Below are 15,975 nucleotides of genomic sequence, written 5' to 3'. Positions count from 1 at the left end.
AATGAAGCAACAGACAGTGATAATCCAATCAGAAAATAGATTTCATTTGTAATCCAGTTCTGGTGACCAAAACAGTAATTACAGACAATATACAGCACTGTTCAAAAAAAGCGTTTGCAGTCCTAAGCAATAAACACAGTCCTGTTGCACATAAACGAGTGCAGCTGACCCTCCAATCCACGGATGCCACATCGTTTCCCTTCTGGGTCAATGAGTTAATGCACCGGTTCCACCCCCTTTCTAGCTGGCCGACTTTCCTTGAACCCTGGGAAAGAACTGTCGGGTCAACCCATCCAAGGTACTCTGTTCTTGCTGCTTAGCACCCTCACAGGTCAGGAAAGAGATTTCCACCAAGAATCACTGTATATCTGTCACATATACCACCAGAGAGGAGCAGATGGAACACTCTGCTGCATCTAACTTTCCCATGACATTTTTTTCCCCATTACATTTTTTTTCTTTTTTATTCTGATTAAACATGTTATCTTTCATGTGGAATCCACAAAATCCCACACCAACGACTAAGAGGGAAAAAAGTCTGGCTTTATGGTACACTGTTTTGTCAACATTTGACCAGGTTTAGGATTCCAATCTTCGGTTGAAAAAAATAAATGAATGAATGGTTTAATAAATTAGAGCTGAAAGCTTTTTAAAGAGCAGTGACGCACATGTTGCTAATCCAGATTATACCTTAGTTATCCATAATCCCTTCACAATTTCTATAAACCCAACAATAATATTTTAAAAGTGCTTCTAACAGACAGTATGCTATGAAAATATTTTTGCCGCAAGTTCTGTAAAATCAGATTTGCATTAAGCTGTTTGTATAGATAACAGCAATTTGAATAAATATAGAAATTGTGAAGAGGATGTTCCAGGCAAGGGAATGAGCGAAAAAGATTCAAAGTTTTCGTCAGCTGCCTCCTGCGGCGGTATGGGGGGCTCAGATTGACAGGAAGAATTGACATTAAACCAGCCATGCACTGTCTCCTCCAATGACATTGAAATGCAACTAAATCCTGTATCTGTACTACAGTTTGATTTTGATTTCCCAGCTGCCCTAACGTCCTGAAACACAATCGCTATATTTATAAATTACATCTGAATGTACACATTTAAAATATTTACTTATTTTCACAACATTTACAAATCTGGGAAAAAAATACAAGATTTAAGTTAAATCTGGAAAATAAAAACATGTTAAAATATTAACACTTATTTTTTTCCCCACATGGAACCCCATATTTATACACTATTATACAATATAAACAAAACGGTATCTGTCTCTAAATGCGATTTGAAAGAAAGAAAGCCTTGGTTTAATTTAACAGAAAGACTAAATAAAAATGAATAATCCTCTTGCTACTGCAGTCCCAAAAGCCTGAAGACAGAGAAAGCCTGCTCTTTCACTAATCTTTTTGCACGCTCATTAAATAGAAATCTTTATCAAAAACTGAATGTTTTGATATTAGTCAACTCTGGCTTTTATACTTCATTCATTGAACTATTAATCATGCTTTTGTTGGATCACGAGTTAAAGAGTATTCATCCACTTCTATCAGTTTTATTTGACCTACTTTAACAGCATTCAGATATTGAAATGAGTGATAACGAAATGTTACATTTTTCATATTGCATCTATTTGCATGAGTTTTTTTCGCTTCCTGCGCCATAGGTGACATTGCAGATACTGTAGACCAGAAATCTCACAAAGCAACAGCAACTTTTAATTCTTACAAGGTGTACTTAAAATATACAATAAAGCATATACCGAATTAAGGTATAAAAAGAAGTACTGAAAAAAAAAGATATTTAACACAAGAAAAAGATTACTTTTGCTGGTTCTTATACAACTTGGTTATCTCTCCTTTACTGTAGTATAATATATCTACATTTTAAGCAATAAACCAGGAAATTTCCTTATGCTAAAATTAAAGAATTTTCTCCTAATAAATAATTTTAATACATCACATGTCTGTGCCTTATAATATTTTACCCCTATATTTCTCCACAATTTAGACTGTTCAGTTATGTACGAATGTATTGTTACTGTTAACCAAATCATATTGCATTTACACCCTGTCCCGGGGTAGAAGGAGGGGAGTGTCCACTGGGCGTAAGGATAGAGCAGAGGAAGCAGAAATGAGCAGAAACTCTGAGCATGCTAGCTAGTCACTGATGGCTATTGCTATGTCGGTAGAGGATGAACAGTGCAGAGGGCCAGCGCCCCATGTTCCTCGACCGGACGGAGATCAATGTTGGCTCTGGCGGCGGAAGTAGTTGCTCGATCTGAGAGAAAGCCGGTTCTGGAGACGAGAGTGGTGAGACCAACCTATGTGTTAGTTAATATGTAATCGATCAGCGATTTACTACTATCATGTCTGCTTGGAATGGAAAAGGTGAACTCACATTCCGAAATTTGGGTTTCAGTACTTCAGTCATTGTTCTAATAGTGGAACTCCTTAACTTATAATCAAGACAGATTTCCAGTCTTGTACCAAGTATCTCACCATGTATTAATGTTTGTTGTATCTGAAAGGATGAGCAGACATAAGACTAGATTGCTGGAGCTTTGGAAGCTCTGGAGGAGGACAGTTGTAGATTTAAATTGTAAACTAAAGCAACTTTTATTTGCTGCAACAGTGAGCAGATATGAAGAGGGAACCGAGATCTGCTGTAGTGAGGTGCAATTAAGAGTAGAGGATGGGATCTGCTGAGCAGTGCAGAGCTCTTAGGAAGTAAACGATGGAGTGCTGTCAATGACTTGGCATCATATGTATTATAAAATTAATAGATGGGCCTCTTCAGTGATTTACAGGAAAACAATTCCATCTCGGGCTTCTGTGACAGTTCACCACCAGGCATGAACTTAGAGATAGAAATAACAATTGATACAGGATATGCAGGTTACTTCAGACACATCATATTTTCATTGTACCTTATAATATAATCAGCAAATCCTCCGGTACTTTTAATAATTAAAGAATCTTTACTGATGTGTTATGAAAATGCTTAAATGACACACAACTGCTCCAATTTCTGTGCCTGGGCACCGATGAAGCGATTTCTTTTCCTTGTTGTGTCAAGGCAATAATAAGCCATGGGTAAATCAAATATTTTTTTCTGAGCCTTCAAGCAGTGTTGCCAATTTAGCACATTTCTTGACAAATCTAGTGACTTTAAGGGCTGACTTGGCCAGGTTTGTTGTCAAAAGCAAGTAGCTACAAATTTAACAATTTCCAGGACAGTCAACAGAGAATTTCAGAGATATAAAATCGATATAAAGTTTCGATTATCCTGTATTAGCAACGTCCTTTTATAAGAATCAATGTCAGGGTAATTAAATGAAATCCAATAATGCCCTGCATAATTTGAATATGCAAGGAACTTCAAGGAGTCCTTTGCTTAGCAACGGGCTCAACAACCACGAGTCTGTTCCCAGGGGAGACCAGATTTCTTGTGACACCGCACCTGCATGACCACCCCCCCCCCCGTGTTCCCGTACTTCCAGTTTTATGACTGCACCACTGCCCATGATATGGTTCCGTAACATCAGCAGTAAGATTTGCAGAACAAGAAACAGTGATCTAAGATGTTCAACATTTTACAATTAAAGAAATGTGAAGTATAAAATGTAATTATGTACCGTTTTTGCTGCCCGCTTCAATTTGCCTCCCTAGGGGGCCACCTGTTCTGCCTATATGGTTACGCCCGGGTGCAGGGTCATAGATTTATAAATGAAAGAGCCTAAAAACCTTTTTAATGTCCTGAAGATTGTATTTTCTTGTCCAGTTTTGTGCACTAGCAATTCAAAAAGCTTTCATACTTGCATAATCTTAAGTCTAGGACATACGGAGTTCATTATGGAGGGATTTAGATGTTACATCACAACAACATGTGCTTTTAGTGCTAAAGAGCAACAAGCCTTCAGTAAAGCTGCCAGGCTACACTTATGATGCACATGACCAGAAAGCTGGCTAAGTTACACTGTTACACTTGTGTTGCAAGAGCTGGGAATTATACAATCCTGTCCAAACAATTTGATGGTAGGACAGTATTGTGCTGTGACCCAGCTTTTTTGGTTTTAAGGCAACATTCCAGTCCTAATGAGACATTCTATTTAACTAGTAGTTTGCCTTGTTAAGAAAGACTGCAGTTGTACACTTGTTTTTTTTTTATTAAACAGGATTATTTTTCTTTTTACAGCAATTGTGCTTTGCAACTAAGCCACATGATTATTGCTTTCTGATCTCCATTAGTTTGGTAATCTTTTGATCCCGAAGGATGTTCACTGTGCTTGCATTCATACGGAACACCCTTGTTCAAGAGATTAGAAATATTTCCTTATTCATTCCCCCAGGCAAAAAATGTAAATATTTATCCCTAAGCAAGCACCAACTAATATTACATAATCTGCTGCAGTTCCTCAATGTTGTGACATTTACAACCTGTAAATATACAGCTATGGCCAAAAGTTTTGCATCACCTTATAGAATTAACACTTTTTCCTTCATAAAGTCAAATGAAACCTACTGAATACTGTTCTGTTAACATATTAAATTACATACCGCTTTGTAGTTTTCCATATATTTAATGAAAAACTGACAGAAAATGAAAATAATTTGACATTTCGAAATACTATATATATATATATATCTATAACAATTTACATAAAACTCGAAAATAGCTACAAATACGCACAGAAAAATGTAATTAATAAAAACTGAAAAACAGAAGCCCCACTCAAAGCAGTTGATGTAAAGCGATGTTGATTTATTGTGTGGGCAAAGTTGTTTGTGCTGTTAACACCTATTGATTCCCAGGGCAGACTGTTACAATTACAAACATGAAGATTACTGCATCATGAAGTTGACCAGTGCTCTACTCCCTCACACAGTGCAAGGACATACATCTCTGACTACTGGGTATATCACTTGCACTTGTTAGAGAAGTTCTTCAACAGTCATGTAAACTTGAACCACATAATTAAGTTTATTTGTAACAAAATACACATTTCCAGGCAGCTTAATGAAAACATAGTGCACTTTAACTGCTGATAAAACAGCAGGAATGGAATAGGTTTCAGTTCTTATCCATCTTTATTTTAGCTTACACAAAACAAATGGTTTCCAAAGTGGATCCAACTGAAATGATAGGTTATCCATATTCGAATTTATATTTAAATATGACTGCATATAATTGTGAGAAAGCTTTCCGGCTCTGTCATTACTTTTCTAATACAAAGCCCATCTCTTCAATGTTACCTCCTCTGCATGCCAAATCAGTCTGAAGCAGTTGATATTAATAGGTACAGACAATAAATCTACCCGCTATCAAACCACACCCCAGTCTTGTGCATTTTCATTTGCAAGTGAACTCTGACATTAGGGCCTTATTGAGCAATATATTGTGCAATTTTGAATACTGACTTTGGATACTGTTTTAAATTGGGAAACTGCATTAACTTTTATATTGTATGCAGCTCTGTGCATGGGTAACATTTTGGTTTAATTTTGCTGTTGGGTTGTAAACTGAAAATTTTACATACTGCTACAATATGTACTGGTTTTAAAAGTATGTACTGTATTACAATCCACGTGTGATATTTTCAGACTCATATCATTCTGAATTAAAATGCTTCTGTTGAAAATATAGTACTGTACCACAAAAACCAACACAGTACATCTAAAGGGAAGCCTATTTATTTTAAAACACAGTCTTTTCAGATATGTATGTTTGATATTGTGTTCCTTGAAAAACAAACTAGGGTTGGAACCGGCCAAAATAATAATCAGATATGTGTCACACTCTTTTAACCATCACTGAAGTCAAAATGTTATAGGGTTGGATATGTGAGTGCTGACTAATGTAATGAATAGGTACAGACAATAAATATAGTACCTGTCAATGCTTAAACCTCTATTTCTGTGTGCTGGGTCTCATTTTTAAAGGGCAAATAAATGGTAGTGAGAGCAGCTTTCTCACAATTATATATATATATATATATATATTAGACACACACACAAAGGTTTAAGTTCAACACGTCAACTGGATCCATTATGAACGGGTTTAAGTTCAACAAATCAACTTGTTTATTTTGTCTTGTTCTCAGTCTGAACTGGTTCCATCTTCTGTCCAGTCAGGAATTGCCAGATTCCACCTCTGTAGTTCTCGTTTCCGAATGAATATATTAAAGCATTTATTGCTGGTGAAGTCTTGGCCAGGATAGCAGGGATCTAATAAAATAATAAAGATCACTTTTTCACTCCATTTTTTGGAGCTTTTAATAATGCCTAGTATTATCATACTTACAAAATCGGCCCACCTTATAAAAAGTCCATTACAAGTAAAACAAAAAACAAAAAACAAAGTCAGTCTCTCAGAATTCTTTGCACATCTCTGCTTTTAAACAAAGGAGAAATGCCAATAAAGACTGAACTGGAAAACTGAACAATTTATTTTAATTGATAGTTGATATTTTTTAAGTAGCTGTCAAATTCCTATCAACAGAAACCATAATGCCTATGCTTGACTACTTCACTGTCAGCTTGGTCTTTTGGAATTGTCCATTACTTTACTCATCATTAATAACATGCATCTTTATATTTTCTTACCATTCTCAATTTAGGAGATATAAGCGTGGCATCTTCAACAGCGGCATACAGACATAGAAGAGAATAGGGGCCCCAGCAAATAACAAGTGACTTCAGAGGAAGTCCAGTATTAAACTGAAAAGGCACAAGTTGGCATATATTTTAATTCCTTATATTCTTTTCCAAATATTTCACTTATATAAGTTCTTAATGATAAAATTCTGTGAGACTTGATAGACTGTATACAGTTATGAAACAATAAGCAGGGTTTAGTCTTGCTTCGTTAGCAATACCATTTTATGATATACCTCATTTTCAATACCAGTTCGAATTGGAGTACAACATAACATACAAAGACAGAAGTACTCCTGGACTGAGTCAGGCTCTTGCTGTGGGGTTGAAACTGTTCAAGTGAATTCAAACCCACTGTGCTGATTTGTATGTAGAGGTTAGGCAATGGTGACGCATCATTTGCACACTGTAGAGTCTCTTTGTTTCTTGTCTAAGAGGATCCAATAGAGCGCAATGGATTTGGTTATGCAACCAGCACAGAACTTCTATTGAAACTTTTACTTGTATATCTGTACTGCACTGTTCCTATGTTACTTTTTTCTGTCCAGTTTTCTTGAACTTCTGCGCCACTGATTGATGGGAAGTGTACATGATGAAAACTGGAATCACAAAGTTGAAAAATGCCATTGGAAGCAAGAAGGAGATGAAATTTCTGCAGGCAAAAGAGAAAAAAAAAAACACATTAACTCTGAACACTTCACAGCCATACAATACAAAAAAATGTGAGTGTTACTGCTGTAAACCATGTACCGACTGAAGATCAACTGACTCTGTTTCAGCTGTCTGGCCAATTCTCTTTTCAGCTTGGGTACCAAAGCAGCATACATTCAGGGGTGCAGGAACTATGGGTGCTGGTCACCAGCTGGTGCAATGATAAATCCTGCTAGATTTGTGAATCTGTGTAGGCAGTGCATTGCACCTTTGTGTGTGTGTGTGTGTGTGTGTGATTCCAGACTTAGTGTGCTCAATTAAGTCTTGCTCAGCAATTACCCACACAGCTCAGGAGAACTGGAGCTACCTTCCTTTTTTACATCCAGGAACTCAAGAGTGGATGTCAAAGAGCTACCGACCACTGGAAGACAAATGTCAGCCCTACAGGTGTCTGCTTTTGAGCTCAGTGGCGCCTGGGTGTGCCAGAGCCAGCGAAAAGCTCCCTACGGAATCCCCAGCGAAGATTGGCCCAGCCAGGCACGGACCTGCACTGTATAACTCACCCTGCGCACCACGCCTTTTTACATTGCTTTTGAACACAAACAATCAACCAATCAGTATTGACTGTCACAAAAGGGGTGGGATATTTTATAAATTGCAGTTGCAATCTCACAAGAGTCGGTTAGTAGCTGGAACGCATTAGCAGCTTGTATAGAGTAGAAGGGTTATTGAAAATGTCCCAAAAAATAATAAATTCCCATTCCTTGCAAAAATGTATCTACTTGACTCCAAGGCACAAGTCAACATTTGGAGTCTTCTGGCTGTCATTGTATACAACGACTATTCATTCTGCATTTAGAAGTAAACATTTCTAAATTGCAGTATTTAACTGGCTACAACAGTATAGGGCACTTTTCAATTTGTTTGCTCTGAACTTTTTCTGGTAAGCATTTTGTAAACATTGTGGTTAAAGATCTTTTTACTTCAATAGATAAACAGGTGTTGACAGTGGCATAATTTTTGAAGTAACTTAAAGAAAATGATGGTGGTTAAGTAGATTCAAGAAAATGCACAGTCCTTTTCTTCAACAGAGTCCTTTTCTTCAATCAGTTGCCAGGTTTATTGAAATATGCAGGGAGTCTGGTCCCAGGTACAGGACAAACAGAATACTCATCATTCCAATGTTTGCATGACATTAAATACCCTTCTGTATAGATGGTCCACCTCCCCTTTCTCTGACACTTAACCAGTGGTCAAGGTAATTAAATTTATTGTGCGAGTGTGTGTGTGTGTGTGTGTCTGTGTGTGTGTCTGTGTGTGTAGTCTAGTGTGACAACCTCTGAACTCAGTGCATTCTTCACACTCCTGGAGACAAAAGATCCATACATCTGCCTTTTGTTATCTTCTTGCGACTCCCTTTGATCCTAGTGGCATTATCTCTTTCGATCTCTCTGAAGTCTTTAGAGCCTGTTCCCTTCTAGTCCACAGCATTGTTATCTCGTTAGCCTGCAGTCAATGCTGGGCAAGAAACTTGTAGACGCATCGTCTCTATCAGTGGTTAGCAGTACATGCAATTTGAACCAAACAGTCTGCTATCTGCAATATTAGTCTCTTTTCAGAAAAGAACACCAGTATAGCTCTGCCAGTCCACATGCGTAGCAAACTGCTAATCAATTCTCAATCCATGTTTTCCAACAGTTTTATTAACATGTTTAACATAATACTTTAATATCAACTGGATGCATGGCTTTCTTCATATACAGGGGTTACAGTTTTGTTCAATGGCTTTCAGCTCCCTCACGGTAAAAGTGAACCCTGAAGCTGGGTGCCCGGTCTGATTGGTCTCAGCTGGGCACCATCTTGTGCATGACTTGCAGGGATCTCCGTGGCATGGTGAAGACACATGCTTTTCCCAAGCTTATACACAATCCATTTACTGTTAACTGCGGTTATTACAGAGCGTTACCATACTTACAGCTGTGGCTGAAAGTTTTACAGCACCCCATAGAACTAACTCACTTTGCTTCATAAAGTCAAATGAAACCACTGAATAATATTACTTTAACACACTGAACTACATACTGCTTTGTAGTTTTCTGTATACTTAAGAAAAATTACAAATTGAAAAATGTGATATTTCAAAATCTAATAGTTCTGTAAGCCTATGATGGCTTCCAGTAGACTTTTTGCAACATCATTTTGTAGTTTCTTTGATTACATGATGTTAAATAAACGATAAAAATTATGTTCATGTGGTTTATTTTATTTTAATTGTAGGTGATATAAAACTCTTGGACACCATTACAATAATCGGCATTACAAGTGTTGAAAGACAATGGCAAGCTTCCTGTACCTGTCTCCCTTGGTGTAGTCCAGTGTGCAACAGGTCCTCAGAGGTTCATAGTCATATTCTCCCCATCCCAGCAGAGGCATGGCAGACCAGAATGCAGAAAATCCCCACACCACAACTGCAACAGTTATGGCAGTACTCCACTGCAATTTTGTTCCTGAAAAAAAAAAAAAAAAATTCTCTTTTAATTCAATTGAAATTATATGCAGAGTCACATACAGTAGGACATTGATTTAACATCTCATCTGCAGGATGGAGCACAAGGAGGTTAACTGACTTGCTCAGAGTCACATAATGACAGAGATAGAATTTGAACCAGTGACCTTCTGGTTTTAAGCCCTGGACTTGACCACTGGAGCACAATGCCTCCATACACTTCCAGGTATTCATCAATAACCAATTAGAGCACCCGATAACAAGTGCGCAGAGTGCGCTAACTGCTTACTAAGTCTCTAGAATACAACTTGGTTATTGGAATGCTGTCCGCTGTTAAGACACCCCTGCTATCCAGATCTTCATGGAATGTTCCTGGTTGAATAAATATAACTGAACTGAAAACATAAAACCAGCACAGATTTAGTTTCATTCACCCAAAAGGATTACAAACAACTGGTGTTACAAAGTTTTAGATGAAAAACCCAGGAGTTTATGTATAGCGCTCCTACTCTACACACAGCTAGATAAGTAACAGTTTGTATGTCCTTTTACAAAAAGCACTGTTGTACACTTATTACAATTAATCTTTTTTTTTTTTTTTTTTTTTTTTACTTTTTTGATAGTCTGTGCTATGATTCTTTGACCCGGGTTCAGAATTTCCTCTTCACTTGCCAACCATAGACATATAAAACACAGCATAGATCAGACTAAATGTCTTTATGTCAACGTCTTCTAGTGAACAATGTCTGTCCTTTCCTTTTGTATTTCTGGCAAAGTAGAGTAGTTGTTCATTAGATGGTGCTGGCTCTTACTATAAAAAAGAGAGACGTTGGCTGGTCTATCCTGCATTATCTATTTCTAGAACTGAACAGTATCTTCTGAATTCAGGTAAAAGCTGCCTCTTAAATTTTGAAACACTATACCCAAGAACTTCTAAACCCTTTTTAAAATTGTATAATTGATGTGATATTGTGAAAAAACAGGATCAGATGACCACTTTCAATCCAATTTTAAGATACTGGTAATGGCTAATGCTCTGTTTTGATCCAGCATCCCTGAAAGAATAAAACAGACAAAAGAAGGTTGGAAAAAAATACAGTTTTTTTTTTTTTTTGATGCAGCCTATTCACAGTTCCTTGTTGTGATCCCTTGTTTTGTACGGTTGCCATGACATGTTACTTACTGGTGCAGTACTGGTGGTATCTGTCCCAGGCAATGGCTGCACAGGAGCTGATGCTGGCTAGAGCTGTCACAAACCCTTGAAAACCATGAGTCTGGCAACCTTCTGAACCATATGGCCAGTACCTGCAAACACATTATCAAACAAATCACATTGCCACATGTTTAGCAGCGTTTATTTAAAATTTAGAGTGCCCAGCAATTTTGTCCCTGGACTGTAGGGTCCACTAAAGAGCGATGAGGAGATACAGTCCCTGCTGGTTTTGCCTCTCTAACCAGAGGGAGCGCCAGTGCCAGCATGTCATTTATGACACCCTATACACAACACGGCTGTGCTTTTACCACCAGGTACCCACACAGTTTACTTTTTAAATGAAACAAATAGAACAACCAAATTACAAATAGAAGACTCCACCAGCCAACACAAAATGGCACGCGTTAAAAAGCCTGCCAAGTACATTCGCCATTGAATTAAATGTCAACAATTTCACCACCTCTGGTCCTTCAATCCCCATCCCTTTTGACAATGACAATAATGACAATAAACACCCACTCTAGTTCAACGTTGATCTAAACTTAACAGGTCCTTTGAATCAAGTGCAAAGGCAAAGGGGAATCCAATAATTAGAAAAGGTGTAACTAACAGACAACTTACAATGCCAAATTGTTTCTTAAGTGTTATATGTTTACAATGGTTTTGATCCTCTCAGAAAATGTGCAATTGAATGTTTGCAATTGTAAGTTTAATATTCCTATCTACAAATCCAACTAGCCCATGTACAGCTGTAGCCAATTGCAGACCTGTCAGTATGTCAGTACTAGTTTCATCCATTTCTTCTGCCCCTGTTGGAGTCCACCAAGGCTCATTTCTAGGCCATGTCCTGCTCATATTCTATAGCGATTGCCAAAAGTTTTGTATCACCTTATAGAATTAATTTATTTTGCTTCATAAAGTCGAATGAAACTGCTGAATAACATTACATTAACATATTGAATTATATACTACTTTGTAGTTTTCCATATACTTAACAAAAAAATGACAAATTGAAAAACGAGGCATTTTGAATACAATAATTATGGATTCCTGTAGACTTGTTGATATCATTTTGCAGTTTGATTACATGATGTTATAATTTAGATTATATATATAAATGAGCAAAATTTGTGGCCATAGCTTCACATGTCTGCCCTTACTCTAATGCTGCTGTATGCAAAGGGACACCAATACCTCTATTTCCATAATAACTCTGACCTCTGAATTACAGTAAGCACAGTTGCAAACTGACAACACCCAAATTACCTAACAAAAAGAATATACCTATTTTTGGCAAAGCTTTACCACATTTGCTACTACTCATTATGTGAAATATATGCCTTTTTAAAAAATATATCTGTATTTCACTAAAAAAAGCTAGGAACAATATAGATGAAATAGTATAGTACAATACACCACAAAATAATGAAGCATTTAAAAACAAAACAAAAAACAACAAAAAAACAAAACACACCTTACACTGATGCACTCCCGGTGTGTGCATGAGCTTTTCATTAATACATAATGTCAAACTCAAAGCAGGTTAGCATAACGATAGCCTACATGACATATTGTGATCACTAGAAGTGTGCGGTGTTATGCCTGTAATACTGTAATATTCTATTTTATGTCATTTTGTATTGTTCTCTTCAAAGGTTAGTGCCGAGTCAAACTTAAATCACTGTGTAAAAGATTTATAAAAACACTACCTCAAAAAGCTGGAGAACGCTGCAACAAAAGCGTTCATGGAAACCCCAATGTCGGCAGCAGCCAGACTGAGAACGAGAAAATTACTGGGAGTTCTCATTTCCTTTACTTTAAAAAAAGAAAGTATCGCCAGCCCATTGAGTAAGAAGCCAAGGAGACCTTAAAAACAAGCAAACAAAAAAATAGTTATACATTTATACAGATAAAATTAATTGGTTGAAACAGAATTTGCCTAAAGGAAATAGATCATGTATAATGAACAATTTGTATCACAATCTAAACCTTTAAAATAACATTCCTAAACGTACACATATTGCATGTTACTTTCATTTTCTAAAATACTAAACTGTCTTCCCAAATCATAAAACTTAAATATTAAAAAATGGGATTATTTTGTATGGCAAACATGATAAAATAATATCAGTAGATACATAAGAACCGGTGTCCGATAACACTATGTCAAGTCAATAGCTAATCTTAAAATCACCGTTCTGTTACTGTAATTAGTCATATGCAGACGGTTTGAGCATCTCGCATCAAGATCTGGCTAATTTACAGTCAAAGATTTACCCTCCACAAGAAGAGCACCCCCCAATCCAAACACATCCATATCAGTGAAAGCCTCCTGTAAAGGAGAAGAAGTACCCATTCTAAACCCGTTTCATTTATTATATATAATCTCGCAATATATCCATCAAGATGAGGCTAATTTACACTCAGAATTTACCCTCCACAAGAAGAGCAGTCCCCAGTCCGAACACATCCATATCAGTGAAACCCTCCGGTAACGATGAAGAGGTAACCATTTTAAACCCGTTTTTCTTTATTATATATCATATAAAAATACACAACCCGACCACTTTCTTCTTTTTTCTTGTTTGGTAACCTAAGGAGCCTCCTTTTAAAGGGGAAGTTCACGTGAAAAGTTATTATGTTTTTTTTTTTTTTTTTTTTTTCTCGATTCAATCCCAAAAAGAATGTCTTAATGACCTCCTAATAAATCATATTTACTCAACGCCAGAGTACAGCGTCCAGTTAATTCACAATAAAGCTTTTGTATCCAGATGACAAAGAAAGGCAGTCCATCTAACTGAAACAATGGAACGCTTAAACTGGTTTCTAACTGGAATTTCTTACTGGTATTAGATCACTGCTGTGGGTAATAATTAGTATACACCCTTGCAGAAAGACTTATCCAATTACTGGTGCTCTCGAATTACCCTATCTCCAAACCTGAATACATACGACCCTCATTTTCCCCATGTCTTTAATGTAGCATCGCGTGTCCTGTTGACATAGAAATTTTATTCTTGTATTCTTAGATTCTTGATGTAACACTCAAGCAAAATCCATAGTTAATGATGACGAATCCATGTAGATGCATACTATAAGAATGAGAAATGCATAGTAAACTTTCAAAAACACTATGCAAATGTACATTTTATAAGGTCATTATATACATGTGTATAGTTGCTACTGGGAAACTTTATTTTTTAATAACACTCATTTGCATATTTAATGTAGCATTGTAATTTATGTTCTAATTGTTCATGAGTTAAAAAAAGGTGCTTTCCTAAATTACTTGTTGAGGCTACAAAGAAAAATTAGTACCCAACAAATGTGGGAACATTTATAATCTGCCAGATTCCAATTCAAAGAGTGGTTTGTATTTTCTTACAGACCCAGAGAAATTCTCAGAACCCGGATTTGTTCTCTTTCAAGCTTAGCCATACCAGCAAACAATAGCTTTCTAAATCATTTGAGTTCAAAGCTTGAATCTAGTTGCAATGGTCTTAAAGATAGACAACACGATGTGCTGTCAATAACCATGTACATACCTTAGGCATGTTCGTTCTTACACATTTTACACAAACCCTACTGTATGAGTATGTTTGGACTGAAACATGTATGCGAGTGTGTAATCCAATCTAGTTCTGTCCTTTTAAAAACCTGGTACATAGGCACACATGTTTGTCAATATCTTCATCAGTGTAAATAAAAGCAGAAAATAGTAGGGTACTACACTGTGACTAAGTATACATGAGAAGAAAGTAGATTTAGGAAATCCTGTTTCTGCCAGCAGTTAGAGAAAGTTCATAATAAATTTGACTGATTTGGCTGACTTGCCTGATTCCCTGAAAGGAAATTTGCTTCTAGTTGAATTCAGGGTAAGACAATATTAGTGTTTGGTAAATGACATTGTCCAACAAGTATAACTGAAGGATAACTGAATGGATTACAAGTTGAAATTGAAAATGACGGATTAATATAGAAATACACAGAGATGCAGTATGTTGATCTAAATTACCTTTAAAGCTGCAGTGCCCTACAACCCTTCATCAGAAACATGACCTTGCTAGATGTGTGTTGTATTGTAGGTAATTCCAGCTTGCAGGCACACATTCTGTTCCTCTCTGTGAGGCATCTTGTTGCTAAAATGGCACGATGGCTGATACCTCTGGAGATACATGTTTGGCCCTTTTCAAAAATTTTAAACTGCATAGCTACAATGTTTGAATATTGAAATTTTATCATTTTATCTATTGCTCAATTTAACTGTCTGTATTGTTTTACCTTTGTTTTCTTCCTGATCTTGAGAAATCACTAATGTTGATTCCACCTGCTTCATGGAATAGTTGAGAAGCAGGTGTTGAAAGGTCACAAAATCACAGGATTACTTAATATTAAGATGTCACAAGGATGGCTGGTGGATGACGTCACAGACCCGGAAGATACAGGCATGAAGGCAGTGCTGGGGTATGCAAAGCGCTGCTCGCACATTTATTTAATAAACAAAAGATTTAAACAAAAACGAAACACTTTACCAAAACAAACAAATAATAACTATAACAGCAAACAGGTATCGTGCTGGTTTTGAGCCACTATGTACAGCAATTGTTTCGTTTCAATTATTTGAATTATTTTATTCATATTGTGTGGCTGGAGCCCAATTATTCAGTAATTAACAATTACACAATTAAAGCTCCAGCCACATTCTCACATAACTCCTAAGCAACAACAAAATAATATATACAGTCATGAAGGGGCGGGTACCCCGTCACATAGGAATACAACATTTTTTAAAAGTGCTGTTTCTGTTTCATTAATTACCAGGTTTACTAATGTCCTTTTCTACGGGGCAACTTCTGAAAAAACTCAAAAAGCTTAAGTGGTTTTATAAATGACCACTACGGGCCAGCTGTAACAGCGAATTAGTAATTGGAAAGAAGGGA

The 15,975-nt window shown here is 36.7% G+C and overlaps 1 protein-coding gene across 1 annotated transcript; it reads right to left on the bottom strand.

Annotated features, from left to right (window-relative positions):
- Positions 1-5,260: 5,260 nt before the first annotated feature.
- LOC121322073 (RPE-retinal G protein-coupled receptor-like) lies at positions 5,261-13,685 on the bottom strand. Its single transcript, XM_041261576.1, has 7 exons — positions 13,470-13,685; positions 12,745-12,901; positions 11,006-11,127; positions 9,670-9,823; positions 7,200-7,317; positions 6,615-6,728; positions 5,261-6,236 (listed from the first exon to the last, which is right to left on the bottom strand). The coding sequence occupies exons 1-7, from the start codon at positions 13,546-13,548 to the stop codon at positions 6,093-6,095; spliced, it is 888 nt and encodes a 295-aa protein (XP_041117510.1). The 5' UTR covers positions 13,549-13,685; the 3' UTR covers positions 5,261-6,092.
- Between the last annotated feature and the right edge of the window lie 2,290 nt (positions 13,686-15,975).

The sequence above is a fragment of the Polyodon spathula genome, chromosome 10, assembly GCF_017654505.1.
Source record: "Polyodon spathula isolate WHYD16114869_AA chromosome 10, ASM1765450v1, whole genome shotgun sequence".
Taxonomy (NCBI): Eukaryota; Metazoa; Chordata; class Actinopteri; order Acipenseriformes; family Polyodontidae; genus Polyodon; species Polyodon spathula.
The sequence above is the reverse complement of the archived record's forward strand: the minus strand, read 5'-3'. Positions and strand labels throughout refer to the sequence as shown.

What these genes read in the sequence shown, in the direction of transcription:
- LOC121322073 (XM_041261576.1), bottom strand. Translation starts at nt 13,548, where the DNA reads ATGGTTACCTCTTCATCGTTACCGGAGGGTTTCACTGATATGGATGTG. An exon ending in GACTACACCAAGGGAGACAG is followed by an intron (nt 7,318 to 9,669) that starts GTACAGGAAGCT and finishes TTTTGCCTGCAG; the next exon opens with AAATTTCATCTCCTTCTTGC. An exon ending in TATCTCCTAAATTGAGAATG is followed by an intron (nt 6,237 to 6,614) that starts GTAAGAAAATAT and finishes TTATTTTATTAG; the next exon opens with ATCCCTGCTATCCTGGCCAA.